The 27,286-nt window shown below is 44.1% G+C and overlaps 1 protein-coding gene across 8 annotated transcripts in view; it reads left to right on the forward strand.

The window, feature by feature from the left end:
• Positions 1-27,286, forward strand: part of Dnajc6 (DnaJ heat shock protein family (Hsp40) member C6) — a 162,691-nt gene that overhangs the window by 108,067 nt on the left and 27,338 nt on the right. For 7 of the 8 annotated variants that reach the window (XM_028870233.2, XM_028870236.2, XM_028870237.2 and 4 more), the window contains 6 exons: positions 6,571-6,721; positions 7,729-7,778; positions 7,874-8,022; positions 18,630-18,752; positions 24,422-24,555; positions 26,175-26,369. In XM_028870233.2, coding sequence (XP_028726066.1) covers positions 6,571-6,721; positions 7,729-7,778; positions 7,874-8,022; positions 18,630-18,752; positions 24,422-24,555; positions 26,175-26,369 — 802 coding nt within the window. Of the gene's footprint in view, positions 1-3,088; positions 3,206-6,570; positions 6,722-7,728; positions 7,779-7,873; positions 8,023-18,629; positions 18,753-24,421; positions 24,556-26,174; positions 26,370-27,286 lie in introns of those variants that run through there. The other variant, XM_028870239.2, reaches the window with a different exon arrangement.

Genomic DNA, 27,286 nt, shown 5'->3' on the forward strand with positions numbered 1-27,286 from the left:
TTGACTGGCTACACACCCTAGCACATGTACTATGGGAGCTTGAGGGAGTTTCTGGTGGGCCTGTGAGTCTTCATCTTCCGGTGTGAATGGGAAGAGCAGTGGAACTGCCTTTGGAGTGGTGTGAAGCTTGAACATTGCCGTGAACTAGGCATTTAGATCAGTGTCTGGTACATAAGAGGTATCCCATAAGTTTGGGCTACTCTAGTTATTCTTTTATATTAATTATAATTTCTGAGCTAATTCTGGTGGTGCATGCATATAATCTCAGCATTGGGGAGGTAGATCTTTCAGAAAGGAGTTTGAGGTCATCTTCAGCTATACATAGAGTCCAAGGACTGCCTGGGTTACATGACAACCTGTCTGAAATACACCAAAATATACAACACTTCTGAATTCTTTCGCTACTTGCCAACATTTTTCTCTTACGAGTATGTGCGTACAATGTTTATATTTTAATTTTCATTTTGTCCTTAGTCATTAGTATCTCTATTCTTCTACAAGGCAATTTAATAGTTAATTATATATATATGTAAAATGAGCTAATTATAGTCACTACACAGCATTATTGGGAATATTCAACCAATTCCTTTACCATTAAAAGTACATCATTTGGGGCTGGAGAAATGGATCAGCAATTAAGATCATTGGCTGTCCTTCCAGAAGACTTGGGTTTGAGTCCCAGCACCCACACGATGGCTCACAACCATCTGTAACTACAGTTTTCAGGGGGTCTAATGTCCTCTGCTGGTCTCCATGGCATTGGGTACACACATGGCACCCTGTGGTGGATTGAATGAGAATGGCCCCTATAGGTTCATATATTTGAATGCTTTGGTCTGTAGTTGGTGGAACTGTTTGGGAAAGATTAGGAGGTGTGGCTTTATTGGAGGAGTTGTGTCATGGGTGTGGGACTTTGAGGTTTCAAAAGCCCACACCATTCCCAGTTAGCTCTCTCTCTCTCTGAGCTTCATGGCTGTTGTCTCAACATGTGAGCTCTCAGCTGCTGTACCAGGGCCATGCCTGCCTGCCTGTCCACTGCCATGCTTCTCTGGTGTGATGATCGTAGACTCTACTACCCTCTGGACCTGTGAGCCCCAAACTAAGTGCTTTCTTTTGTATGTTGCCTTGGCTATGGTGTCTCTTCACAGCAATAGAAAAGTAAATAAAACACACCCATGTACATACAATTTAAAATAAGTTAAAATACATCACCTGTATTTTCTAGTCATTCAAAACAATACCATGGTATATATTATATATATATATATATATATATATATATATATATATATATATATATATATATATATAAAATTCACCGAGTCTTTGCAAGATACAGTACTATACTACATGGGAGAGTATACCCTCTTAGGATCACCAAGTGCTACTGCACGCAGTCCAGGGTGCCCTTGACAGGGGCACTGTGCGAGCCGTGGGAGCATGTGTGGGATGGCAGTGTTCACCATGGGCTGTGACTCCCTTGTCAATAGTTTCCATCTGTTTCCTCTGCACTTCTCAGTGTCTTGACTTGGGTACCACAGGTGGATAAGAAGCCGATTAAGAGCAGCCCCTGCCCTTTCTACCTTCCTCACACAGTGAGGCAGTTAGGCCCACCTGAACATTTTCCAAATGACTTTTGATTTGCCTCCGATACTCCTTGAAAAGAAGTGGATGCCGACAGGTGAACAGACAGTGAACGGTTCAGTGGGGAGACAGATGCTCTCCCAGGAGTCAACAGTGTTGTAAGAACTAGTCAGGCAGTCTGTGTGCTGGTCTCATAACGGGAGGGATATGATGCTCTTCTGAGTGCTAATAATCCCCAAGAAAACTCATTTCTGACATTTTGGGAATGACATGGGGTTGGTTAGTGAGTGAAGAGGCAGGGTGTGGTTCTGACATTTGCCTTCTGTGGGCTTAGGTTTTAAAATGACACAATGACATTCATTATAGATAAGAGTCTCCTGGGGGCCTGAAGCAAAGACCCCCAGCCTTTTCTCCTTCTATGGTACTCTCAGACATACACTGTCACTTCTGACCCTGACACCCCCTTAGATCCTCAGCTCCCCCAAGGGCCCTGGCCAGCACTGTTCCCACAGGTAGCGTTTAAGGTGGACAGTCTAGAGCAGAGGTTGGGAAACCTCCCTTACAGGGCCGGCTCATACACACTTAGGCTCTACGGGTGTCTCAGAGCTGTTCAGCTTTGCCGTTGCAGCCCAGAAGCAGCCACAGACCAGACACGAACACAGAAGTCTCAGTCTGCTCTCGTTTTCTATGTGCTCCAGGCAAGTGATATACCACTGAGCTACACCTCCTGCCCTGTGTTCCAGTAACATTTTCTTTCTAGACATTGAAAGTCGGCCGTGATGTAATTGTCGTGGAGAATGAACTCAAGTGTCTTTTGATATTTTTCCCCCCTAACAGTTAAAACGTAGGAAAGTCATCGAGCTCTCATAGACTATATAGAGACAAACAAGTGACTGGATTTGGCCCACAGGCTAGAGCTCAGTCCTGCCATACGATGGCCACTGCTCTGTTGGGTTTTCGAAACCTCTCACCCTCTCTTTCCACCGGCTGAGGCCAGAATACCCTTTGCAGAATCTGTACTCTCGACACCTAGAGTAGCTCACCGAGAAAAGCTGGCTCACCCACCCAAGTGAGCCGTTAGGGTGAAATCACACAGTGCCCCCCTTCTCTTTTTGTGTCGTGGCTTTTGTGACATAGTTTGGATGTACGGGTGTTATAAATGGCTCAGGAAAGTCACTCCCGGCTTCAGCAGCATTTTTAATGAGCAGAGAGAGACTTGAGTGATGCTGAGAGTGAGTTTTAGATGATCAAAGACAGTCGCATCTTTTAATAGGCCTGTGCCTCACTGTTCTGCTCCGGCATGAAACTGAGAGTCAGCGAGATGTCTAGATAATCCACACGATGTCCCCTCTGAGAAGCGGTATCTCAGGAGGGTGCTCAGACAGAGTGCAAATGGGGTGAGCAATTTTTGCTTCCCTGTCCTCAATATATTCAAAATGAGAACAGGATACCACTTTTTATACATGCATGTCCTTAAAGGGAGGTGATATGACCTCTTTCGTAGGTGTAGTGGTTTGCGTGAGATGTTCCCCAGAAGTCTCAGACATCTGAATACTTGATCTCCAGTTGTTGGCTGTTTGCAGAAGATTAGGAGGTGTGGCCTTGCTGTATGCTGAAGGAGGTATGTCACTGTGGGCAGGCTTCGAGGTTTCCAAAAATTCATGCCGTTTTGAGTTAGCTCTCTTTATTTCCCATTTTCAGTTTGAGGTTAAACTCTCAGCTGCTGTGCCAGCCAATATACCTGCTTCTTGATTCCCCGTCATGATGGACTCATCCCTCTGGAACCATAAGCCCAGATGAACCCTTCCTTCTATAAGTTGCCTTGGTCATAGTGGGTTTTTTTTTTTTTGTTTGTTTGTTTTTGAGGCAGGGTTTCTCTGTGTAGCTTTAGTGCCTGTCCTGGATCTCGCTCTGTAGACCAGGCTGGCCTCAAACTCACAGAGATCCGCCTGGCTCTGCCTTCTGTGCTGGGATTAAAGGGGTGCGCCACCACCACTCGGCTATGGTGGTGTTTTTAATCACAACAATGAAAAACTAACTAACACAAGGAACCAGAACACAAGAGAGCTTTCTTATGCTTGTAGCACGAGTCTTCCCTGCTGCTGGACCCAGCTTCAGCATGTCACTCAACCTGTGGAGCAGAGGGGTCACCAGAGCTCAGGCTGCCTACATAATTTAGTTTGTCTGGTGTCTTAGTTTGGGTTTTTATTGCTGTGAAGAGACACCATGACCACGGCAACTCTTATAAATGAAAATATTTATTTGACGGGGCTTGTTACAGTTTTAGAGGTTCAGTCCATTGTCATCATGGCGGGGAGCATGGTGGCATGCAGGCAGGCATGTGCTGGAGCTGAGAGTCCTACATCTTGACTCAGAGGTAACAGGAAATCGGCTGACTGACACACCGAGGGAAACTTAAGCAAAAGAGACCTCAAAGCCCACCCCCACAGTGACACACTTCCTCCAACAAAGCCACACCTCCTAATAGTGCCACTCTCTTTGGGGGCCATTTTTTTTCAAACTCCCATAGTTGGTTTGACAGATGCAGAGATTTGGGGGGTGCTGGTCGTGGAACATCAGCACTGAGGGGCCGGTTAAAATGCACACCGTAGGAGGATGAGAAGATCAAGGGACAGTTACGGGGGGCGGGGGGCTGGATATGAGGCAGAGATGGTAAAATTCCTTCTCAGGGGAACAATACCCATCCTCCCTCCTAAGGCCCCAGGAACTAACCAAAGCATGATTCCTCCAAAGTTCACTCTAGGGAACCAATGTGTTTATTGAGCTTCCTTACAGTGTGTAGGTGAGGGGTCACCTGCAGGGGTGTGAATGATGGGTCACCTGCAGGGGTGTGAGTGTTCTTTTCCCAGATGGCCACACCTGGAAAGCGTTTACTCAGCAGGGATGAGGCCTGCCCTCTAGTTGAATAGATGGAGCTCCCTCCTAGTCTTCCCTGCCTCTATGCTCTATCCCCTACCCAAGGTAGAGGCACTGTAACAGGTAGGAAGGACTGGGGACTTAGGTGACAGTCTCTTCCCAGACTCTCTGAGAGAATCTAAGCAGTCCACGAACTCAGTGGGCTGATCCTTTGGACCCAAGAGCAGCTGAACTCCCCAGGATGGCTATTTCTTGGCTCGGAAGAGAGAGAGAGTCTCTCTCTCTCTCTCTCTCTCTCTCTCTCTCTCTCTCTCTCTCTCTCTCTCTCTCTCTCTCACACACACACACACACACACACACTAGTAAAGAAGGACCATCTTAACCACAGCTGGCAGAATCATGGACTGGTATCGGCCAGGGGCATAGTGGGATGTGGCTGGTTCTCATTTAGACTTTAGATCTGCACACATGGATGTGAATGGCTGGTTCTTCTGGTTAACTGAGGCTGTGGACGAGCAGCCTTCTTTGAGACTCCAGTTCTACTACTGTAAAATCGGAGTAATAGGCCTGGCATGGGGTTAAACCTATACTCCTATCATGTGGGAAACTGAGGCAGGAAAATCACTGTGAATTCCGGGTCAGCCTTGGTATTGGAATGAAACCCTGCCTCACTGCCTCTCAGGAGGAATAATAAACAATTTTCAACTGTGAGAACTGTACTCCCATGAAAGGTCGGAGCAGAGCTCCTGTCCTCTAGGAAGTGAGGGCTCTGTTGCTGTTTGCTCACGCATCTGTTTCTTTATTCACCAGCATTCACTGTTCTTTGCGATTTCCGATAGGACTCCACCTTGAAATAGATGCTTAATCATGCCTAAGGCATCCATGAGTTTTGTGATCAGGACAGAAGAATGACAGAAAACACGTGTTTATAGACACATGCTAATAGTATGTAGGGGTATAGTAGGTACTTGAAATTTAAAAAAAAAAAAACAAAAAAGCCTTTCTGGCTAGTAAACACAAAGAAAAATTACCTCATTTTATCAGAGTTCAGGAAAAATGGCAAAATAGAATCCCTTCCTTGCATTTGCAGAGGTTAAGTTCCAAGTCCCCAGAGGATGCCTGGATCTCTAGATAGTACCAGACTCTATGATGGCTAGGGCATCTACCCAAAATGCAGAGGTACCTCAAAAAAAGAAGTACTGGACCCAAATATCAGTAGTGCTGACAAGAGCTAGCCACAGGGGGTGCAATTTTATGTAGCCACAGGGGAAGAGACACTGAAGTGTCTGATAAGTCACAGCAGTGGCCACTCTGCAGTTCTCAGTCACGATGGAAGGGATCTGTTGCTGAGGGATGGGATAGAATGAACCTCTATTCGTCAGGTCCACTGGAGGCCAGAGCAGGCCCTGGATGAACGAACTTAAGCGGTATGCTTTTTTTTCTCCTGGGGTCTCTCTGTGTCAATAGACTATAATACAGGCTATGTAGGTGATTTAAGCTTTTTAACTATTCCAAACCAAGTATGATGGTGCACACTTGTAATCCCAGCTTCAAAAGGCTGAGGAGGGGAGGTAGTAAGCTTGAGGCTAGTCTACTCTATAGAGCAGCACTTTGTTTCCAAAATGAAATGAAATGCAATAAATAAAATAATTTTAGTATTCACATTAAAAAGAGACAGGTGAAATTATATATTTAGTTAAATATTTCTAAAATGTAATTATTTCAAAATGTAATCAGTATAAAAATATGGAGGTTTTTTTTTTTTTTTTTTTTGTGTGTGTGTGTGTGTGTGTGCATCAAGTTTTTAGAATTTTCTGTGTATTTTACAGGACAGCTCAGTGTGACCAGTTAGTTGTATTTCAAGTGCTCAATGGCTGCCTACGGATGTTGGCCGTGGTATTGGGCAGTGTGACTCTGGAGGTCCCTGTTCCCTACGACTCCATGTGCAACAACTTACCTTGTACTCGCTGGGGCCCAGCAGCATTGCTAAAGCTCATAAATTCTGAGAACAGTACACATAATTGCTGGGATATTCCCAGCCTCTTAGAGACGAAGAGAAGCTGGCATTCCGTGTTGTCTGTATGCTAACCTTCTGCTTTTCCTTCTCAGGTGCCTCATCTCCAGACATGGAGCCCAGCTATGGGGGAGGCCTTTTTGACATGGTAAAAGGTGGTGCAGGGAGGCTATTCAGTAATCTGAAGGACAACCTGAAGGACACCCTCAAAGACACATCCTCTCGAGTCATCCAGTCTGTTAGCAGGTGTGTACATTCTTCCGGGTGAGACTGGCGGAACCCAGGCTTCCAGGGGAACTGGCTTCTTGCCAACTGCTTATTAAACTCCTATAGTGTCAGATTGGTGACATGATTGCACTCTCTGATTGAAACTGAATGTTAAGTCCTTTTAAAGCTATAAGCACAGTCTATGGGGAGACTGAGTTCATTAGTATGTTGGTGTGGGATGGTCACCATCTTTGGCTTTACAAACATCGTGGGTTCTGATGTAATATCTGTGCTTATAAGCTATGTGGTGTAAGGCAAGGTAATGTATTCTCTGATAGGATTTGTGTCTGAGTGGCTTGGGGATGAGATCAGATCATGCACAGGCAGTCTGTGGATTGCAAATGAAACTGAACTTTCGTATCTCGCTAGTCCTTCAACATTTATTTAGTGCGGGAAGTTGATTGCTCTTCCCCTATATGAAAATTCTTACATAAATAATGTAATTTTTATATTCTTAAGAATTAGAAAATTATTCGTTTATTTTGGGTTACAATATGAAGTTTTGAATCAGAAATCAAATGTCAAATCTAATATATTTATTGGCATTTTACTCTTGTTTCAAAGGCAAAATTTCCTGTCTCTTCTGTTGTTCAACAAAGACCTTGGTAGGAGGAGAAAAGGGACCTTTGCTTTTTCTCAGCCTCTTCCCGTTCTCCCCTTAGCAGTTCACAATTAGGAAAGAGCGTTCCAGTGGGTCAGACACTCGGAAACCGTCGGCGTTAGGAAAGACACAGCAGTTCTAGTTTGAGATGGACACTGCTCATCAAGGGGTGTGTGTGTAGGGTGGCAGCATGCACATCTGGGTGGTGTAGCCAGAGGTTGTGGGCTGCCTTCTCTCAACGAGGCCTCCTTGTTAGAGAAAAGAGAATGAGGAGAGTTCAAATATGCCTGCTGGACACAAGCGCTCCAGTTCATGAGGTTTCAGTGGAGACAGAAATCTTCACCTGTTCCGATTGCTCTAATCCCCTCTCCTGTCTTGCTTTCAGCTACACTAAGGGAGACCTAGACTTCACTTACGTCACCTCCAGAATTATCGGTGAGTGTCTCACGTCCTTTAGCTGCTCTCCAGTGCCGTTCATCCTGACAGCAGATGGGTTTAACCCCGTTCTCTTTGGTTGTGACCTCTCCTAGTGATGTCCTTTCCTCTGGACAACGTTGACATAGGATTCAGGAATCAGGTTGATGACATCCGTAGCTTTTTGGATTCCAGACATCTCGACCACTACACAGTATACAACCTGTCACCCAAGTCTTACCGAACTGCCAAGTTTCACAGCCGGGTAAGGAATTTTCAGCCCGGGGAAGGATTCTTGAGGACACTGTAGCGTCACTATTTGCATGGTTGAGGGTATATTTGCTCTTGGGAGATGTCCTTGGGTCCCTTGCCATAGACGTATGAGCCAAGAACTATGAAATCTGGCCCCTTCCAGCCACAAACTCTTGCTATGAGATATTCTGAATGCTTTGCTTAGGTGAAAATACTTACAAGAACATGTGCCTATCAGTGAAATACCATTTGGAGCTGGGGGCTCAAAGCATTTGGTGGTTGCTTATGAGGCTCAACTTAAAAACTGAACTAACTGCACAGGGTAATTAACTACTGCTTTGCTGTAACACTAATGATGCCTTTGATCTTCCTCTATAAGTCTATATGAGTATCAGTATGAGGCAGTTAGACTGGTACAGACAGACTGTTTTTAAGAATAATGTATTTTGGAGGCTGGCAAGATGGCTCAGAGGTTAAGATCATTGTCTGCTCTTCCAAAGGACCCAGGTTCAATTTCCATCACCCACATAGTGGCTTACAGCAGCTATAATTCCAGGTCCTAGGGATCCAATTCCCTCTCTGGCTTTAGAGGGCACTTCACTCATATAGTATATAGATATACATGCAGACAAAATGCTCAAACAGTTAAATTAAAATAGTAATATACTTGTAACATCCTACAAATGAAGTATAGCATGAAGACATCTTTACTGTAGGATCGGTGATACCATCTATTGTATTTTGTAAATTAATTTTTCTATGAGACAAAGCCTTGCTACATATCCCTGGCTGGCTTAGAATTATCAATATAGACCATCCTGGTCTTGAACTTGCTGTGAGACTGTTGTTTCTGTCTCTCAAGTTCCGGTATTATACACTTGCCCTTCCACACCTCACCTCAGTAATACAATTTCAAATATTGATCATGGAAAGGGCAGCAGCCAACATTTATAAAGTTGGTTTTACAGGGCATGGAGGAGTCTGCATGCAGCACCACCCACCGCAGAACAGAAAAGGCCAGAGAGAGGAGGAAACTTGCCCCAAACCATACAGCTAACAAGCGGCTTTCTGCTTCTGCTTTTGACCATCAGCCTGGGCTGACATTGGAAAAGCTAGATTATCCTTTTTTATTTTAATTAGCCTTTTAAAGAAGTTTTTTGAACAAGGTAGAGGACTATTCTTAGTTTCAGTCTGGGCAGGGAAGCTCTGGGAGCTGGCTTAGGTTCGAGTCTGACATCATGCCTGATACTTTCCGCTTCTGAGTTCTTGATTGACTCACTAAAATAAAGCTTTGCTGCTCTCAGTCTGTCTGTCTGTCTGTCTGTCTGCCAACCTGCCTGCCTGCCTCTCTCTTATCTTAAAATGTTTGTGGCTTATCCTTTAGCTATGATTGGCTCTATAACTTCCTCTGGATCTATTAATAAATAGGAATGACTTTTTTGCATGGACATTAAGGAAGTGGAAGTTTGGGGCTGGTGAGATGGCTCAGTAGTAAAGGTACTTATTGCCAAACTTGACCTAAGTTCAACACCTGGAACCCACAGAAGGGAACTTTCACAAATTGTCCTCTGCCTTCTACACATGTGCCGTGGCATAGATGTGAGCACACACATACACAAAATAAATAAATAATAAATGTTTAAAAAGTGAAGTTTGACTTTGGATATGCAAAGCAATGGACCCTCACTTTTATGCTAGAACATATTTTTGCTTAAGGTTCTGGTTGCTCTTGAAAATTTCTGGGTTTAGTCTCCGTCTGTCCAACACACAAAAGCATTGTTCCATGAACTCTCCCAAATCTCTTTCTGTCCTAACAGTCAACAAGATATGAAAGTTTTATTAAGGATCTTTTCAACATGATCTTAGAACATTCTTGAACTTGAGTGTACATCAGAATCATCTGGAAGGTTTGTTAGGCACCAACTTCTGCTTTAGTCAGATGGGAGTCGGGCAAGAAATCTGCATTTTTAACAACTTCCTGGGCACTTCTCCTGCCCTGGCTGTGGGGGATTCCTCTTTGAGAAGCACTCACAAGACCATTTGGAAGCTGGTATGTCCTGTCGTCTCAGCACTTTGGAGGCAGAGGCAGGAGGTTAACAAATTCATGGCTAGCCTGGGCTACACATCAAGTTCAAGAACAGCCTGGGCTAAATAGCAAGACCCTATCTCAGACAGACAGATAGGCATGCATGCAGGCAGACACCAACAGATAAACAAATAAAAACCATTTCAAAGTGGTTGGGTTGAAATTGCCATTCTGTTGATAAGAGTTTTACATGTCATTCTTTAAAATCTATCACAATAAACTAACCTTCCAACTGTTATTTCCTCTATCATATAATTCCAAGGAAGTGACCCTAAAACATTAATGGAGCCTGGTGTTCTTTTTCTTTCTTTCTTTCTTTCTTTCTTTCTTTCTTTCTTTCTTTCTTTCTTTCTTTCTTTCTTTCTTTCTTTCTTTCTTTCTTCCTTCCTTCCTTCCTTCCTTCCTTCCTTCCTTCCTTCCTTCCTTCCTTTCTTTTCTTTTCTTTTTTTTTCTTTTTTTTGGTTTTTCGAGACGGGGTTTCTCTGTGTAGCTTTGCGCCTATCCTGGAACTCACTTGGTAGCCCAGGCTGGCCTCGAACTCACAAAGATCCACCTGCCTCTGCCTCCCGAGTGCTGGGATTAAAGGCGTGTGCCACCACCGCCCGGCTGGAGCCTGGTGTTCTAATGGAATACAACTGTCTTTTTGCTTATTGAGGAAGGGTCTTGGTGCATAGCCCAGGCTGGTCTTAAATTTTCATTCTTCCTGCTTTAGCTCCCAGGGGCTAGGATTGCAAGCATGCAGCACTACCCTGAAAATATTTGGGGCTGAGTTTTCTCATTTGGAGACTAAGTGGATGCTATTGTTTTCACACCTGAAGGACAATGGAATACCCCAAAGAGTATTTCATAGAAATTTCATTTGCTTTTGGTATATCTGTGAGAGCCTCAGTTTCCTACTGAAAGTAAGTAAATTTGTAAGATTGACAATAGAAGCACTTATATATATATGAAGATAGGCTTGAATAGCTTTTTTTCAATAGCCCCCTCCCCATGTTGTGTTTGTGTGTGTGTGTGTGTGTGTGTGTGTGTGTGTGTGTGTGTGCAGGAACATGTGGAAACCAGAGGCTGACATCAGAGCATCTTCTCCAATTGCTTCTCCACCTTAGTTCTTGAGCTATGATCTTTCACTGAACCCAGAGCTCGAGGTCTCAGCTAGACCGGCTGGCCAGTGAGCTCCTGAGACCTGCCATCCCTTCTCCTTAGTGCTGGGGTGATAGATGCACGCCACTGTGTTGAGCTTTTATATGGATCCAAACTCATGTTCCCATTCTCGCACGACAAACACTTTACCCCCTGAGCTTTATACAGGTATTTATAAAGAAAGACACCTAATAGTGTAACTAAAACTCTTGCTACTGGTCTTAACTGGCAAAAGAGAAGCAGGGATTACATACTGAACATCTACCCTGGCCTGCTTTCACTTGCCCTAAGAGGAGGAGGGACCTTGTTTATTTTATTTGATATACAAGACAGTACCCAGCATGGCTAATAAATGTTTCCTAAAATAACAGATGTGCCAAGAAGTCTTAAACATTGTAGCTATAATGGAAATATTTGGTTCTTGCTGTCAAAGCACTTAAGCCTAGTTGGAGAGAGAATGCAGGGCGTTTTAAAGGTGAACGTAAGTAATAACTATGGAGCCTGTGGAGGTGCTCAGTGCTGGGAGACAGGCATGCGGCTGGTCCTGACAGTGGGACACAGTGTAAGTGGAAGACATGGTGTCGTTTCCCTTCTAGGCAGAGGCAGAATGTGTCTTAGAAGGCTCATCAGGAGGGCTCTGCTTCTCCAGCTTCATCATTCACTGTCCATCACTAGAGTCTGTGTACCCATCAGGGATGCACAAATGATATATATATACACACTCACATACACTCACACTCACACACAGTACTTTCACATGAACTGTACATTCTCTCTAAAAAGTCATCTGAACTACAGGCCCTCCACCTTTTCCTCTGCTGGTCTTTTTTTTCCACACCCCAGGCTTTTACAATTCTTTCCCATACTGTGGATGACATGGCATCCATAACTCTTCCCCGAGAGTCCCAGCAGAGTTGGTCAAAATGGAACCAGACCTGCTGCTGACCTGCATCTCTCAACCTTTAGTTACAGGATTTGGTCCCCAAATTTGGTTCATCTCTTTCCAAGGTCATTGCCCATCCCTCCCAGCACTGGCTCTGTGAACTGAGTGGCATCTCACTGTCACATACTTAGATAATCTGTCTGCTTAGTTCTCATTCTCCAGGCAATGAGGACTAGAACCATGCCTTCCTGCTTCAAGTTTAGTGAAGGGCTAGGTCTGCTCCTAAACCTAAACATCAAGGCACTAGAATATCCATTCAGGATTGCAAAGGAGGTAAAATTTTTTTATTATTATTTATAGAAAATATCTACCCTTGGGGATTAAAAGTATCAATTAAAAGCTGTTAATGACATTTAAGAGAGCATAAGATGAATTGGCTAAGCCAAATATTATTCTTGAAAATTATTTATTTTGTTATGCTTATTTATATACCTTTGTGGATTTTTATATACCATGTGCATAGGTGCCTCTGTAAGCCAAAAGATGGCACTGGATCCCCTGGAACGGTAGTTACATATGGTTGTGAGCTGCCCAATGTATGTGCTGGGAACTGAACCTGGATCACCTGCAAGAGTAGCACATGCTCTTATGTTGAACCAACTCTAGCCCTAAGACAAATATTCTTAATCTGAATGACAAACACGAATAGATACACTCTATATTAGATTAATTGGTGGGATGCAGAGAACTTAAACCAGGTGCTTGCACCTTTAAAAACATTATGGGAAAATGTATATAGCAATGATTCCATTTTAACCACACAAGTATGTATGTAATCCAGTTTATCTAATTGCACTCAGCAATGTTGTATAACCATCACCACTATCTAGATCCAAACCTTTTCTTATCATCTCAAGTGTTAACATTGCAAACCCCCCTTGCGTGTGTGTGTGTGTGTGTGTGTGTGTGTGTGTGTGTGTTTGGGTTTCTGCACAGGTTTGTAGCTATGCCCTTTAATATCAAGAATCTTTGTATCACTCATTTCTTTGTAATACTGTAGGAAAAAACAGAACTCTGGATAACTAGAGATCAGGTCTAACCTTGCCCAGTGTTCTGAAGTTCTGAGAATGCCATTCAGTGCTGCCCAGGCCCACCCTTCTCTGTCCACCTGTGAAGGATGTTACTGGGAACGTCTTGTTAGCAGTGTAGAAACCAGTCATTCAGTTTTTTTTTTTTTTTTTTAAAACTCTTCCTTCATGTGGATTATTTCCAAATCTTGTAGGACTTAGTTTTTACCTTTGGAAACAGTGTTTGGAAGGTGCGTTAATGACTTGGATTCTTACAGGGCTCCTGACTCCAGCCAGGGTGTTCCCTCCTTTCTTCCAGAGCTCACTGAAGAAGTCCTTGTAGCTCCTGGTTATTTCTGCTTTGCTTTGAGGTTGCTGAGGATGTGGCTGCAGAGGAAGAACTTCCTGCTTTCTCTCCTTGGCTCCATCCATGAGGGTCTGGACAGGAAATAGGAAGGTGGAAACAGCCTGGACTGGGAGCCAGAGGTTTACATAGTGCAGTTACACAGCCTTTTATGATCTGAATGTCTCCACCTAGGTGAAATACAGCTGCCACCTGACAAATGCGTTATGGAGCTATTGTTAATAACCATAGCAGGGCATCACAGTAGAATTTGTTATTTTTATTGGGATGAGATCCTATAATATACACAGATTACAAGCTTTAAAAGTACCTTAGACTCATCTCTCAGTTGTGCCTTTTACTGAACAAGACATTCCACTGCTACTTGAACTCAGTTCTCTTTCATATAAGATAAACATGGCAGCCAAGTGTTGTAGTGTTTGTCTTTAATCCCAGCACTCGGGAGGCAGAGGCAGGTGGATCTCTGTGAGTTCCAGGACAGCCAGGGCTGTTACACAGAGAAACCCTGTCTTGAAACTTTCCTTTGTAAAAAAGATAATTATGACAATAACAGAACCTTTCTCACAAGTTCCCTCCTCCTTCCCTCCCTCCCCTCTCTTCCTCCTCCTTCCTCTTTTTCTCTTTATGTCAAACCCAGGGCCTCATGTACGGGAGGCAAACATTCTACCAACTGAACACCATCCCTAACCTACACAAGCAGTCTCTTACCATGTGCTTATTATGAGAAAGAAATTTGGTTAGTAGTGCCTGGCTTGGAGTAAGCACTCAGTAAGTGGTGACCAAGATTAACACTGGTAATAATAGAATATCACAATTGGTGACTGAAATACTCCTGTCTTCCATAAATGATGAACTGATCAGGAAACACCAGATAGGGTGTGCCAGACTGATGCTCCACTTCACTGTTGGCTCATGTGCTTAGCACACTGTGGTGATATTTGTTTGTGCTCTAACAAATAAAGCTTGCCTGGAGATCATAATGTGGAGCTAGCCACTAGTTAACCATAGAGGCCAGGCAGTGGTGCACACACCTTTAATCCCAGGACTTGAGATCTCATGCCTTTGATCTCAGTACTTGGGAGGCACACACTTTTAATCCCAGCACTAGGGAGGTGGAGACAGGAAGTGATATGGCTGGGCAGAGAAAGGAATATAAGGCAGGAGGAGACAGGAGCTCACCCCTTTCAGGCTGAGGAGTCGTAGAGGTAAGAGGTGACTGTGGGTTCTTTACTTCTCTTATCTTTCAGCATTTACGCTGATATCTGATTCTGGGTTTTTATTGTTAAAATCAATTAGAATTCATGCTACAGCATACCACTGAGGAGATGAAGATGCATGGCATCCAGCTTCAGCCCTGCAGTTGTCTTGACCATGTACCATGGTCTAGTACCATGGTGGGCCTGGAGCTGACATGGTATCTTCTGATGCTCAGTGACTCCAGGAGTGTTCAGGGAGGTTGAAGATGCTGCAATGAAGTGTCGCACAGTCTAGGATCATACTTACTGTACTGAGTGTGACCTAGAGCATCACAGAAAGCCTGGCATTAATCAAATTCCTAATTTGGTGGGGGGTGTTTATGTCCTAATGTTTTTCCTCTTTTAGACAGAACATGTTTTTTTAAAAAAATTCTAATTATGTGTTTGCCTAGTGCTATGTAATTATATATCAAGTAAAGATATAATTACAGAGCACTTTAAATTAATATTATTTGCTTGATTGATTTAATGATTCTAGGGCTGTTAGCCTATTGTGCTAAGAACACAGAATTTAGCCAGTTTTTAGCTGAGATGCAGTTCAGATATTGACATGTGATGTGTGGGTGGTTAGCATACAGTTTTTAAAAGCTTTAAAAATATTGCCTCAGGAAAAAAATCTTGTATTTTCACTCTGCTGTAATCTAAAAAATAATTTTCAACAAACTCAATCTGCCTGTTCATTCTTAAGCTATACATGTAGAGGCTGGATAGATGGCTCAGATTTAAGAATTCAGTGCTGAAGAGCACTTGCTGTTTTTGTGGAGGGTCAGAGTTCATCTTCTAGCACCCATGTGGTACAGCTCACAACCTCTCGGCAACCTCAGCTCCAGGGGATCGTATGCCCTCTTCTGGCCTCTGTGTGTTCCCACACACATGTACACACAGCATAAATAAAAAAGGAGTAAGTCCTTTAAAAAGATATTGGACAAATCCTGTTGCAAAAAAGTGATTGCCAAGAGAGGACTTATTCCTTTAGTTTTTATTTGTTCGTTCCCTCAGCGGCAGCCCACCGAAGACAGACACCCAAGAGTGAGGTTACAGAAAGGGGAAGCCATGCTTGCTTTTTCCATGGAACTCAGTAGCTAGGGCGGGAGACAGAAGAGTCAGTCCGACACAGCTGACAAACAGTGTGCCCTAATCCTCACAACAATCCTCGAATACTCCCTTGCTCTCAACCCCCAAGAGAACGGAAGCTCGGGACAGTTAGTGCCGTGGTCCATGGTGACCCTGAATCCATAACTGTGCTGTCTTACTAATCAAAGCGGGGATAGGTGAAAACAGGCCAGGTCATGGATACAACCGTGATTGGCTCTGTCAGTGAGGTCAGCGATAAGAGAGCATTGAACTTGGGCTTTGAAGGGGGTAATGACATTTTCCAAGGGAGAGAAACACTACAGACAGGAAGCAGCATCGACAGATATGTATTTTATAATCTCCCACAGCCAAATTCATTCTCCTAAATTTTCAACAATTTTATTCGGCAAGTCGTTTCCATTCCTTGAGAAAACATCGGTGGAGAGTGCAGTTGGGAAGTGAACAGGGGACCAGATAGCTTTGTTGATAGTTGTGTTGGATAGAAGGTGTTAGTCACTGTGGAGTTTAAGCTGGCAGGCCTGAGCTGGCACCTCCTGGACCCTTGGGTAGTGATGTGAAGTGTTTCACACACTTTGTTTAACATGCCACATCTGTTGTTCCCAAAGGGTATAGAAAATTGGGTAACCTGGAAGTTCTTCTTCACCCACGGTCATTGTATAGAAAAAGGGGCTACAGATTAACAAAAAAAAAAGAACAGGCAGCCTTGGCAGACCAGAAAGGGAATTCCCACCTTTGCTTTTTGAGGTGAGCACACACAGATAATTTCTTGTTTATGTTTTTATTAGTATTGTCTGGTGACCAGGAAAGGGCCAATCAATGACGGTCCTTTCACTGCCCTTCCCAGTGTCGAGCACAGGAAGCTGGAGGTGTTTGAGTTTTCTTAGGCCAGGTCTTTTTATACCACGTAGCACACCTTGTTGACATCATCCCTTTGAGTCCATCCCTCCCTCTGGCCACTCAAGCCACAAACATGGGTGCCACCCTTAACACCTCTCTTAAGTACTCTCCTCTGCACAGCCACCGCAGCCACATGAGCACTTACTAAGACTTCCCTTTTGTCTCCTGGGTGGCTGAGGTGGCTTTGTACCCCATTGCCATTGAGCTAAGGGGCCACCATCCCTTCCTCCACCTCCCCACCAGCTTACCGGCCCCCCAACTGATTCCTTTGCCTCCTTGTGTTGGAAAATGCAGATCCCAGAGTGAGTCTTTTCAAATAGCCTCCTCTTCTTCCTCCTCCTGGTGTGAATGTGTGTGTGTGTGTGTGTGTGTGTGTGTGTGTGTGTGTGTGTGTGTGTGTTTGGGGGTGGGGGCTGAGGCTGACATTGAGTGTCTGTTGGCAAAGGGTCTCTTGATAGACCTGAAGCTCATTAGCTAGCTGGTCCAGGGGATCCTCTATCCTCTGGCTTTGCTTTTTGGCTGAGTTGGGCAATGGCTGATCAGTAGTTTTGTGGGTTCTAGGGACCAGATCCAGTTCTGGTCTCCATTCTTGTCCACAAACACTTGATCTGTTGGGACATCTCCTCCATCCTCTTCTTTAGGCCTCCTGAGGTCTGCCCTGCACCCAGCTCTTACCACACAGGCTCAGTGTTTTCAGTCTGACCTCAGAGCTTTACATCAGCAGTGGCTTGATAAAATAATGATGACTGCTAGAATTGATTGATCAACTTGTGTGTGTCAGATACAAACTAAGCCCTGACAGTTGATTCTCCTGTAATACTGACAGCTGTGGGAGTAGGTCCCCATCCACCACATTCTATGAAGAAAGAAAGGGTTAAAGATGTAAAGTTTACCCAAGTCTAAACTTCTTAGTATTTGATAGACTAGTAAATATGTAGTCAGTCAGGGCACGTGCCCTGCACAGTGAGGTCATCCAGCCGGTGCTGCCAAAGCTAATGGATAATGCTCAGAAGACCTGGACTTAACTGTGTGACTGTAGACAGCTCACCTCTGAGAGTCAATTTTCTCATCAACAAAAATGTCATCTAATCAATACTTGTCTTCTTTGATTGCCATATAGATCGGGCTAAGCAGTGTCATGGTGGGTCTCTAACACATCCAATATATATGTTAAATGAAGATGGGGAATAGTTCCCCTGTGGAAAAAAAACTGAGACACTTAAGTCGCCCTGGTTCACTCTGCAGGACTTTTCATGTTAAGGAGAGCTTAGATGAACACAGAGACTACAGGATCTAAGAGAAACATCTGGGAGAAGGATAATAGAAACTGAATTTTATGCTACCTAAGGCAATAAAAAATTGTCTAGTTAACTTAAAATGTGTTTCTAAATGTGTTTTAATAACTTCAGTGATTCAGAGTTATTTAATTAGAAACAAAAACAAAAAACTGTTGTATTAAGTCAGGTTATCCCACCTGTAATTCTGTTACTCAGGAGGCTGAGGCAGGAGGATAGTGGATTTGAGGTCAGGTGGGCTATGTACTGAGACCATGCATTACCAAAATGACGGTGTGAAGCTTCTCTTTCTGCATTTAGATCCTTTTTCCAACTCTGCCTGTCTGCAATGAAAGATCATAATGCTACCTCCATGAGTGGTGTAACTCATGATTTTGGAGATCTTAGCAAATTAGTACATTAAATGTGTCTTTCTGCATTTAGATACTGTTCCATACACGGAGAGAGGACAGGATGCCACTTCTGGAAGTTCCGTGAGATGCATACTTATGGAGACGAATTGATGGGAGAATCCATTTCCTCTCTCTGTTTCTTTAGGTCTCGGAATGCAGCTGGCCCATCAGGCAGGCCCCGAGTCTACACAACCTGTTTGCTGTGTGTCGGAATATGTATAACTGGCTGCTACAGAATCCCAAAAATGTCTGCGTTGTCCACTGCTTGGTGAGTGTTCTTTGGTCCTTCCGAGGGTGGGGCTTTGGAGAAGTATGGACGGCTGGATCCAGAAGTGTGATGACATCCGAGCTCAACCTCACTTACTGAGCCTCGACTTAGAGGTAGAGCAATGCCAGGCAGGTAAAAATGAAGGAAGAGAAGAAATGATTTATTTCTGTGAAAACCTGTTTTATCCCCCCCAACCCCCCAGAGGAAAAGCAATTGAGGGAAGAATCTGTTATTCTTGGTGGTGTTTTATTTTGTTTTGAGATGAATTCCTACTATGTAGTCCAGGCAGGTCCTGAATTCATGGCAATCCTCCTGCCTCAGTTTCCTAAGTGATGGGATTACAGGTGTTTGTCACAGAACCTGGCTTTATTCTTGGCTTGGTGTTTGAGTGAGAGTGGGAGAGGTCTGTGTTCACAGTCTACATAATACAGGGGTTCTAAAATGTGCCGAGTATCTTAAAAGAGGTAGGAAGAGAGTTGTGGATCCACCGGTAAGAATGCACTGAGCTTTGTATGGATAAAATGGATAGAAACATGTTTAATTTCTCAACTAGTTATATTAAAATAAAACTAAGCGAAAAGTAACATTTACGCCCTTGTGAGTAGCTTTATGGCCCAGCTCTATTTCCAAATAATTCCCAAAGGATTTGTTGGCTACAGCTCCTTTCTCCAGCTCTTCTTCTTCTCAGGCTTCTTAACTGTTTTTTAAAACCCAACTTCCAGCAAAATCTTTCTAAACCTTGGGTGTTTTCCACAGTGCAGACATCCTCACTGTGCATCTAAACATGACCTGTGGCATTTAATACATAGTGTCACCCCAGGCCGTTCCCTACTCATTCCCCACTGGACTGTCCTCTTTCGGGAAGAAACTTTCTTTTGAACTTTGACACAAAAGATCTGAGCAAGCGGCTGTGGATATGAACACATCGAGCCCGAGCATACGCGCTGGAAATAGTCCATTCCGTCTACAAACATCAGTCGGTCTGTGTTGCTGTTTGTTGTTTTGTTTTGCTGAGGCACTGGATGACTTTCCCGTCCTTAAGAGCCAGCTGGCTGAAACAGAGAAGACAGTTGAAGAACCTTTTTATATTTCTGTTTCAACTCCCAAATACTTGGCAAGCCATACAGAACACTCGGAGTCTGTAAGCATTTAGCGTCAGAGGCTGCAGGACTTGCCTTTTAGAGGCACAACGGTCACTCAAAGAACAGATTGCTTTTAGGGCCTAGGCAGCCTTAAGTGCATTGGGGATTTTCACTTCAATTTTTTTTTTCTAAAAGTTTAGAGAGGCTAGAGGCTTCCCAGCTCTCATAATCACAATGAATTAAAAATTCAAGGCTTTGTGGATTCATCTGGGTACTTAATTGCTATGGTCAGTATAGTGACCAAAATCAGGGGACCTGACATGCAGGTGGAGATGTTTCAATGGTGAGCATACTTACTGTGAACTGTTGGTCACCCTAAACCACCCTTGTGGATCCCTGGCTTCTTGTTATCATGTACAAGTTCAAGAAGGCCATGAAAGAGGGCTGGAGAGGTGTCTCAATGGGTAAGAGTACTTGCTCTTCTTACAGAGGACCCAAGTTCAGTTCCCAGAACCCATGTCTGGTGGCTCACAACTGCCTGTAACTACAGCTCCAGTGATCCAATGCCCTCTCCTGACCTTAGGTACCAGGCATGCATGTGGTACATGAACATATATTCAGGCAAAACACCCATGCACATAAAAAAAAAAAAAATTAAAACAAGAAAGCTGATGTGAAACGGGGCTGGAGAGATGGCTCAGTGGATATCCTCTCTAAAGTGGCCATGGGTACAGCTGCAGGCTCCAAGCATCCTACCTGTGTGATCACAGTGAAGCCCATGAAGAATCTCAGAGGCCCACGATCAGTGCCTGGAGGAGGTGCAGGCCAGCTGCCACCTCTGTGAAAGGCTTGGGCAGTGGTCTGGCACCTGTTACAGACTGCTGGCCAGTTATGGGTAGCTACAATGTTCAGAACTTCTCCCTGACTCCCCGAGGTGTGGATTCTTCCCTAGGCAGCATCAGCAGCTCTGCTTGGAGTCAGATCCATCATCTTTTTCTTCAATGCCATTTCTTATGGAGCTTAAATTAAGACAGTTCCAGGGATGTGAGGTGTAAGTAAATCCTAAGTGGGGGAGGGGGGTAAAGAATGAAAACTCGGGGCGGGGTGGGCACGCTTTAATCAGCACGGAGGCAGAGCAGGCGGATCTGTGAGTTCGAGGCAGCCTGGCTACAAGTGAGTTCAGGAAAAGGCGCAAAGCTACGCAAAGAAACCTGTCTCGAAAAAAAAAAAAAAAAAAAAAAAAGAAAGAAAAAAGAGGTGACAAAAAAAGGTCTGACAGGATGTTTAGCATCAGTACAAAATGTGATAAATGAGTCAGGAGGACTTGACTAGCTGGGAAAGGAATGGAACTATGCATAGCCCAGCCTCCTGTGCATATCATAGATTTATGTAAAATAAAAGATAACTAGTCTTTAAAAAAAAAAAAAAAAAAAAAACCTAGTGAAGATAAAAAGAGAAAACAACTAAGAGCTATGATCCATTAAGAGTGTCAGGGAGGCTACGTTCTGGAAAGAGTGATGAGTAAGAAAAGTGTTTCTCATCCCCCACCCCCTTTCTATGTTCAGAACAGGGACAACAGATTATGGAAGCATGTAGTAGAGTTCTAACTCCTTTTCTCCGTCTTCTCTGCAGGGGGACAAATGTCAGGCTAGCAGGGACAGCTGATGAGATAAAGTATTGAGGAAGTAGGACAGACAGCCTTGCACTGCCCCAAACTGGCCCATTTTCAGGACTTCAATCCTGTGACAAATCCTGACAGCACGTGAAGAAACAGCTATGGATTCCCCATGGTCTGTGAGAAAACAGGAAGAAGAGGTGCTTGGGGAATAAAGAGAATGCCCCACCCAAAAGATGGAGGGGGTTGATCCTGCAGGACTATGGGTCCCCGGGAATTAGTCAAATGAATCCGCACGTATAACTTAAAACTCTTAGAAAGAAGGAAGCCCATGGGCTCAGCTGAGTGCAAGGATCAAACCAACTAAACATTTTACAGTCAGGCAAGTAGACTACTTGGGAAAGTTTATGGAGTTCCAGCTTCAGAGTTCCAAATTTCTCTGGGTTAAAAGGAAGTAACTTGGGATGAGTTATTTGATTTTCAGCTGGTGATGACTGAATATCTGCTTGGAGCAGTGGATGCTTAATAGACCAACATCCTCATGGGTGAAAGCTTTCTTTGGTTATGCTTAGAAAGTCAACAGCTTAGATGAAGATATGGAAAGCAAGCTTTATCAGTTTTCTTAGAGTTGGGATGGTCCCAGAATGAACTTGGATTTGAAATGGTCTAGGGGGCTGGAGACATGGCTCAGTACTTAAAAAGATACATTCTTACAGAGTGCTGGAGTTCGGTTCTCAGCACCCATGTCAGGCAGCTCACAACTTCTATAACTAACTCTGGGCACGTGGACCAAAAAGAAAAAAAAAAAAGAAAGAATATCAAATTAAAAAAAAATCAACTTGGAGGAAAGTGTTTATTTCAGATTACAGTTAGTTCCATATCATAGTCTGTCACTGCGGAAAGTCAGGACAAGAATTCAAACAAGGCAGGAACCTGGAGGCAGGAGGGATTCAGAGGCCATGAAGGAGACTCTTTAGTGGCTTGCTCCATGGCTTTCTCAGCTGCTTCCTTCCTTCCTTCTTTCTTCCTTCTTTCTTTCCTTCCTTCCTTCCTTCCTTCTTCCTCCTCCCTCCCTCCTCCCTTCTCTTCCTTCCTTCTTCCCTCTTTCTCTCTTTCTCTCTCTCCCTCCTTCCCTCCCTCCTCTCCCTCCCTTTCTTTCTTTCTTCCTTTCTTTTTTTCTTTTCTTTTTTTTTTTGGCTTTTTGAGACAGGGTTTCTCTGTGTAGCTTTGCGCCTTTCCTGGAACTCACTCTGTAGCCCAGGCTGGCCTCGAATTCACAGAGATCCGCCTGCCTCTGCCTCCCGAGTGCTGGGATTAAAGGCGTGCGCCACCACCGCCTGGCCTACTTTCTTATGGCACCCAGGACCACCAGCCCACAGGTGGCATCACTCAAAGTGTGCTGGGTCCTCCCATATCAACCATTAATCAAGAAAATTGCTCCTCAGGCTTGTCCACGGGCCAGTCTGGTGGGGGACATTTTCTCAGTTGAGGTTTCTGCTTCCCAAATGACTAACTTCTGTAAACTGACATAAAACTAACCAGCCCATATGAGTTTAGCAGATCATTTGAGAAAGTACTAGGTGTTGGGGGACTACAAAGGTCAATGCGATCACGTACTGTGACATGAGACATTTGTGCTAGTGTGGCCTGGATTTGGGTTAATCAAAGTAGAGTGTCCACACTAAGGCAAGTCGTGTTTCTTCTCCAGCTTGACCAGAGCTCATTCTATGCCTTGCTTTTGTGTGGGCAGTACACTGAAGACTGATATGTTGGGTATGTTCAGAGATGGCATTCCAAATGATAACGTCTTTTAGAATGGAATTCCAAAGCAGGAAGAATTGCAGGGATTGAGCTGGCTCTAATCTGAAATCAGAAGTGCTGATGGAATGGGAAGGCATTTCAGATATGTGAAGGGCTGCCTGAGGAAAAGGAGTGGGTTTCTTCCTTCCTGGAAGGAAGAATAAAGATAGGTTGACTAGAAGCAGTAGAAGAAAAGTTGGATGTGGTGGCCTACACCTTTAATTCCTAGCACTTGGTGGACAGAGGCGCGTGGGTCTTTGAGTTGAGGCGAATGGGTTCTGTTTACACAGTGAGTTCCAACCAGGGCTACATAGTGAGACTGTCTGAAACAAACAAAGAGATCATGGCGGAGCAGACTTTAACGCAAAACACATAATAGGAAACAGTTTGTAAACTGGTTCGAGCCACTTGAAGTTGAAGTGGCTTTTACTTATTCTAGGAGAGGCTTAGTTACCATCCATCAGCTGGGTTTCTGGATGTTGTAACAAGGGAAATCATGGACTGAGTGACTTAAATGGTAGAAAGTTTGTTTCTCATGGAGTATGTTGTAAGCCTAGCTCAGACTGTTTGCAGATCTAGTAGATCTGCCTCCTTCCCAGGTGGCACATATCTGTCCTCTTCCAGAAAAGGAGAGGACAGAGAAAGAATTCATAAGGGCCTGTCCCTCAAGACCTAATTATATAGAACCCCAACCTCCATTCCCAATGCCCTTACATTATGAATTAGTATTTCAATACATGAATTTCAGGAGGAGACAATCAGTTCATCATACATTGATTTGTACAATGAATGAAGTTTTCTGTATTAATGAACGTACAGTTTGGGTGGAACACATGTACAGCATGTTCCAAAGGTAGCATCTAACCCTGGGCTCTTCATTCCCACCATTCATTACACTACCTCGAGTCCAGCGTCATCTTAGTTCTCAGAAATCATATGAAAGTGGAATTTCTTTTGCTGAGCCTCTTGGGTGAACACAGGGTCATTTTTATCCTAAGAAAAGTCTTTCCTTGCTGCTTTCTGATTTCACGTCTGGGACAGATTTTTGGTCTTGAACAATTCCGAAGTGAAAGGCATCCATAATTAGGGGGTGCCACTGCTTTCTCTCTTCTCTGCAAGAGGCTTTCCCCAGATGTGACGCTTCTGACGAGTTTGTGGGTCTTCTTTGACAGGATGGACGGGCTGCGTCTTCAATTCTGGTTGGTGCTATGTTCATTTTCTGTAATCTCTACTCCGCTCCTGGCCCCGCTGTTCGATTGCTCTACGCAAAGCGACCGGGAATTGGACTGTCCCCGTCCCACAGGAGGTACAGTGATGGAGGCACAGGGCGTGGTTTAAGTGGTGCCCGGTACTGTGGAAGGTTGGCCTCATGGGAGCTCTCTTCTGAATTTTTCTAATTGATCTGGTGTTACCCTGAACCTTGATGACAATTAAAATGGATGAGACTATTGAATTTCATGCAGGTTCATGAACCCTCACTTGAAAGTCTGTGATTTTAAAACTGAAAGAAAATTGAAAAAAAAAAATGCTGTTTACTTAATGAAAAAAAAAAAAATAAAAAGGAAAGGTCATGACTGGTCCTAGGTATGGTGGAGGAGAAAGTTTATTGTAGATAAAAGGGCGAGCATAGCCAGAGGCAGAGACTTCTGGGAGAGTCCAGAGAGGCATGACCAGATTGAGGGGAGCCATGTGGGGAGAAGGGGAGGGAAATGAAGAAGAGAGAGGAGAACCAGGTGCAGCAGCCGAGAGGGCAAAGGTACTAAAGGGGCGGGTAACCCAAGTGGCTATATTATATAGGGAAGAGCCTTTGGGGGAAGGACAGCTGAGCCCCTGGGCTGGAGGATTCAAGGGGTAGCGGGTGGGGTATGCTGGCTATATCCTGTAACAGGGACTGAGGGATCCTGGGAGAACCTGGTGGCCTGGTCCTCTTTATATGTTACACAGGACCTCAGCTGTTTGTCGTGGGGTTGGGGACTTAACATTTACTCTCCTCCTTTAAGAGGAGAGGGAACATGAGTGAGAACCGGACCGAGAAAGCTACGCTAACTCCAGTTTAAAAATACCCACTGAATGTAGCCTCCTGACCATTCTCTCCAGTCTGAACTTTATTAAGATGCAATGGTGATCATTGCATAAAAATGCAAAAATGTAGAGAGAATATGTGTTTTAAAGCTGAGTTTTTCTCATGGCTGAGACATGGAGGTGTAATAGATAGGTATAGGTTATAATAATGAATGTGAAGGTGGCTTTTAAAAGGAAGCCCATTTTTAGGTAACTGGTTTATTTTCTTTCCTAGAGTTACAATTAGTTTCTCTGTTCTTACTTAAATTTTATCTCCTCACTTCTGTGGATAAAATTCCCGATAATACAGTCTAAAGTTTACCCAAATCTTCCCTTTTGCTGCCATGCTTACTCTGCTAGATATACTAGGAATAGATGTCCACATATCGGGCTAGCGTTAACGCTTCTGACTGAGTAACACTCTGCTATCAGCCCGGCATGTCAATGGAAACAAGCTCTCTCTCATTTACAAAAAGATTTATTATTTTTATGTCATGTATATGGGTGTTTTGCCTACATGTATGTATGTACTACACATACATGCCCCGGTGCCTGTGAGGCCAGAAGAGGGTGGCAGATCCTCTTGGACCTGAAGTTACAGAGTGGGTGAGCAACCGTACGGATGCTGGGAACCAAACCTGGGTCCTCTGCAAGAGCAGCAAGTGCTCTCAACCCCGGAGTCACGGCTCCAGCTCTGATGTACAAGCTTTCTTTATTGTCTGCATTCCCCTTTGGTGGTTAATGTTAGGGAATGTGCAGAATGCAGTTTTACTGTAATTTGATTTACAAAGACAAACTTCCCAGCAGAAATGGTCCAATCCTCCTGCTACAATGGGCCCACAGAATGGCGGTCTTCTGTTTCAGGTACTTGGGCTACATGTGCGACCTACTTGCAGACAAACCCTACCGCCCTCACTTCAAGCCACTGACGATCAAGGCAATCACTGTCAGCCCAATTCCCTTCTTCAATAAGCAGAGAAATGGGTGTCGCCCATACTGTGACGTACTGATCGGAGAAACTAAAATATATTCAACATGCACAGATTTTGAACGAATGAAGTAAGTCCCAATGTTTTCTCTTCTTGCATGCTTAATTCCTGTGTAAGTTGGATTCTTCCTGCTTATTACTGTGTGAATTTTTTTTTTTAAGCCCAGCATCAAAGATAAGCACAGCTGAATCAAAGGGCTTTTCTCCTTTATACACAGTGGTACTGTGTTCTGAAGGATAGTGCTTCAGTGTCCAGATGATAGGGGTGGGTGGTCACAGAGGACCTGGACATTTAAAAAGGAGACTCAGTGATTGGATAGATGACTGTTCAAGTTACTTTTAAATTGATGTGACGAGACACCATGACCAAGGCAACTTAGAGAAAAAAGAGTTTACGCGGGATTATGGTTTCAGATGGTGACTTCATGACCATCATGTGGGGAGATTGGGAACAGGCAGGCAGGTAGGCAGTGTGCTGCTGCAGTAGCTGAGAGCTCACATCTTGACAGACAATCAGGAGGCAGACAGAGCTAACTGGAAATAGGGTGGGTTTTTGAATCCTCAAGCCTGCTCCCAGTGATGCACCTCCTCCAATAAGGCCACATCTCCTCCAATAAGACCACACCTCCTAATCCTTCCCAAACAGTCCCACCCACTGGGAACCAACTGTTCAAATATATGAGCCAGTGGGGCCAAGACTTGTTCAAACCACCACAATGATGATATACTTAAAGTACTTATATGATCTGTAAAGAAGAGCATGTACCAATCAGAAGTCCTTGGGATTTAGGAGACAAAGGAGTGGCTGGTAACACAACCTAGACTTAGTTGGCAATAGGTCAATCTAAGAGTCAGAATTCTAGACCCTGGGAGAGTATGATATTTCTCTTTCTATTCTGACCTTGGTTGGATTTTTCTGAATGAGGCATGGTGATTTGAGGAAAACAAGATCTGTCTAGAAGTCCAGATGAGATGGAGAGAGAGGGCC

This window comes from Peromyscus leucopus, chromosome 2 (genome assembly GCF_004664715.2).
Source record: "Peromyscus leucopus breed LL Stock chromosome 2, UCI_PerLeu_2.1, whole genome shotgun sequence".
NCBI lineage: Eukaryota > Metazoa > Chordata > Mammalia > Rodentia > Cricetidae > Peromyscus > Peromyscus leucopus.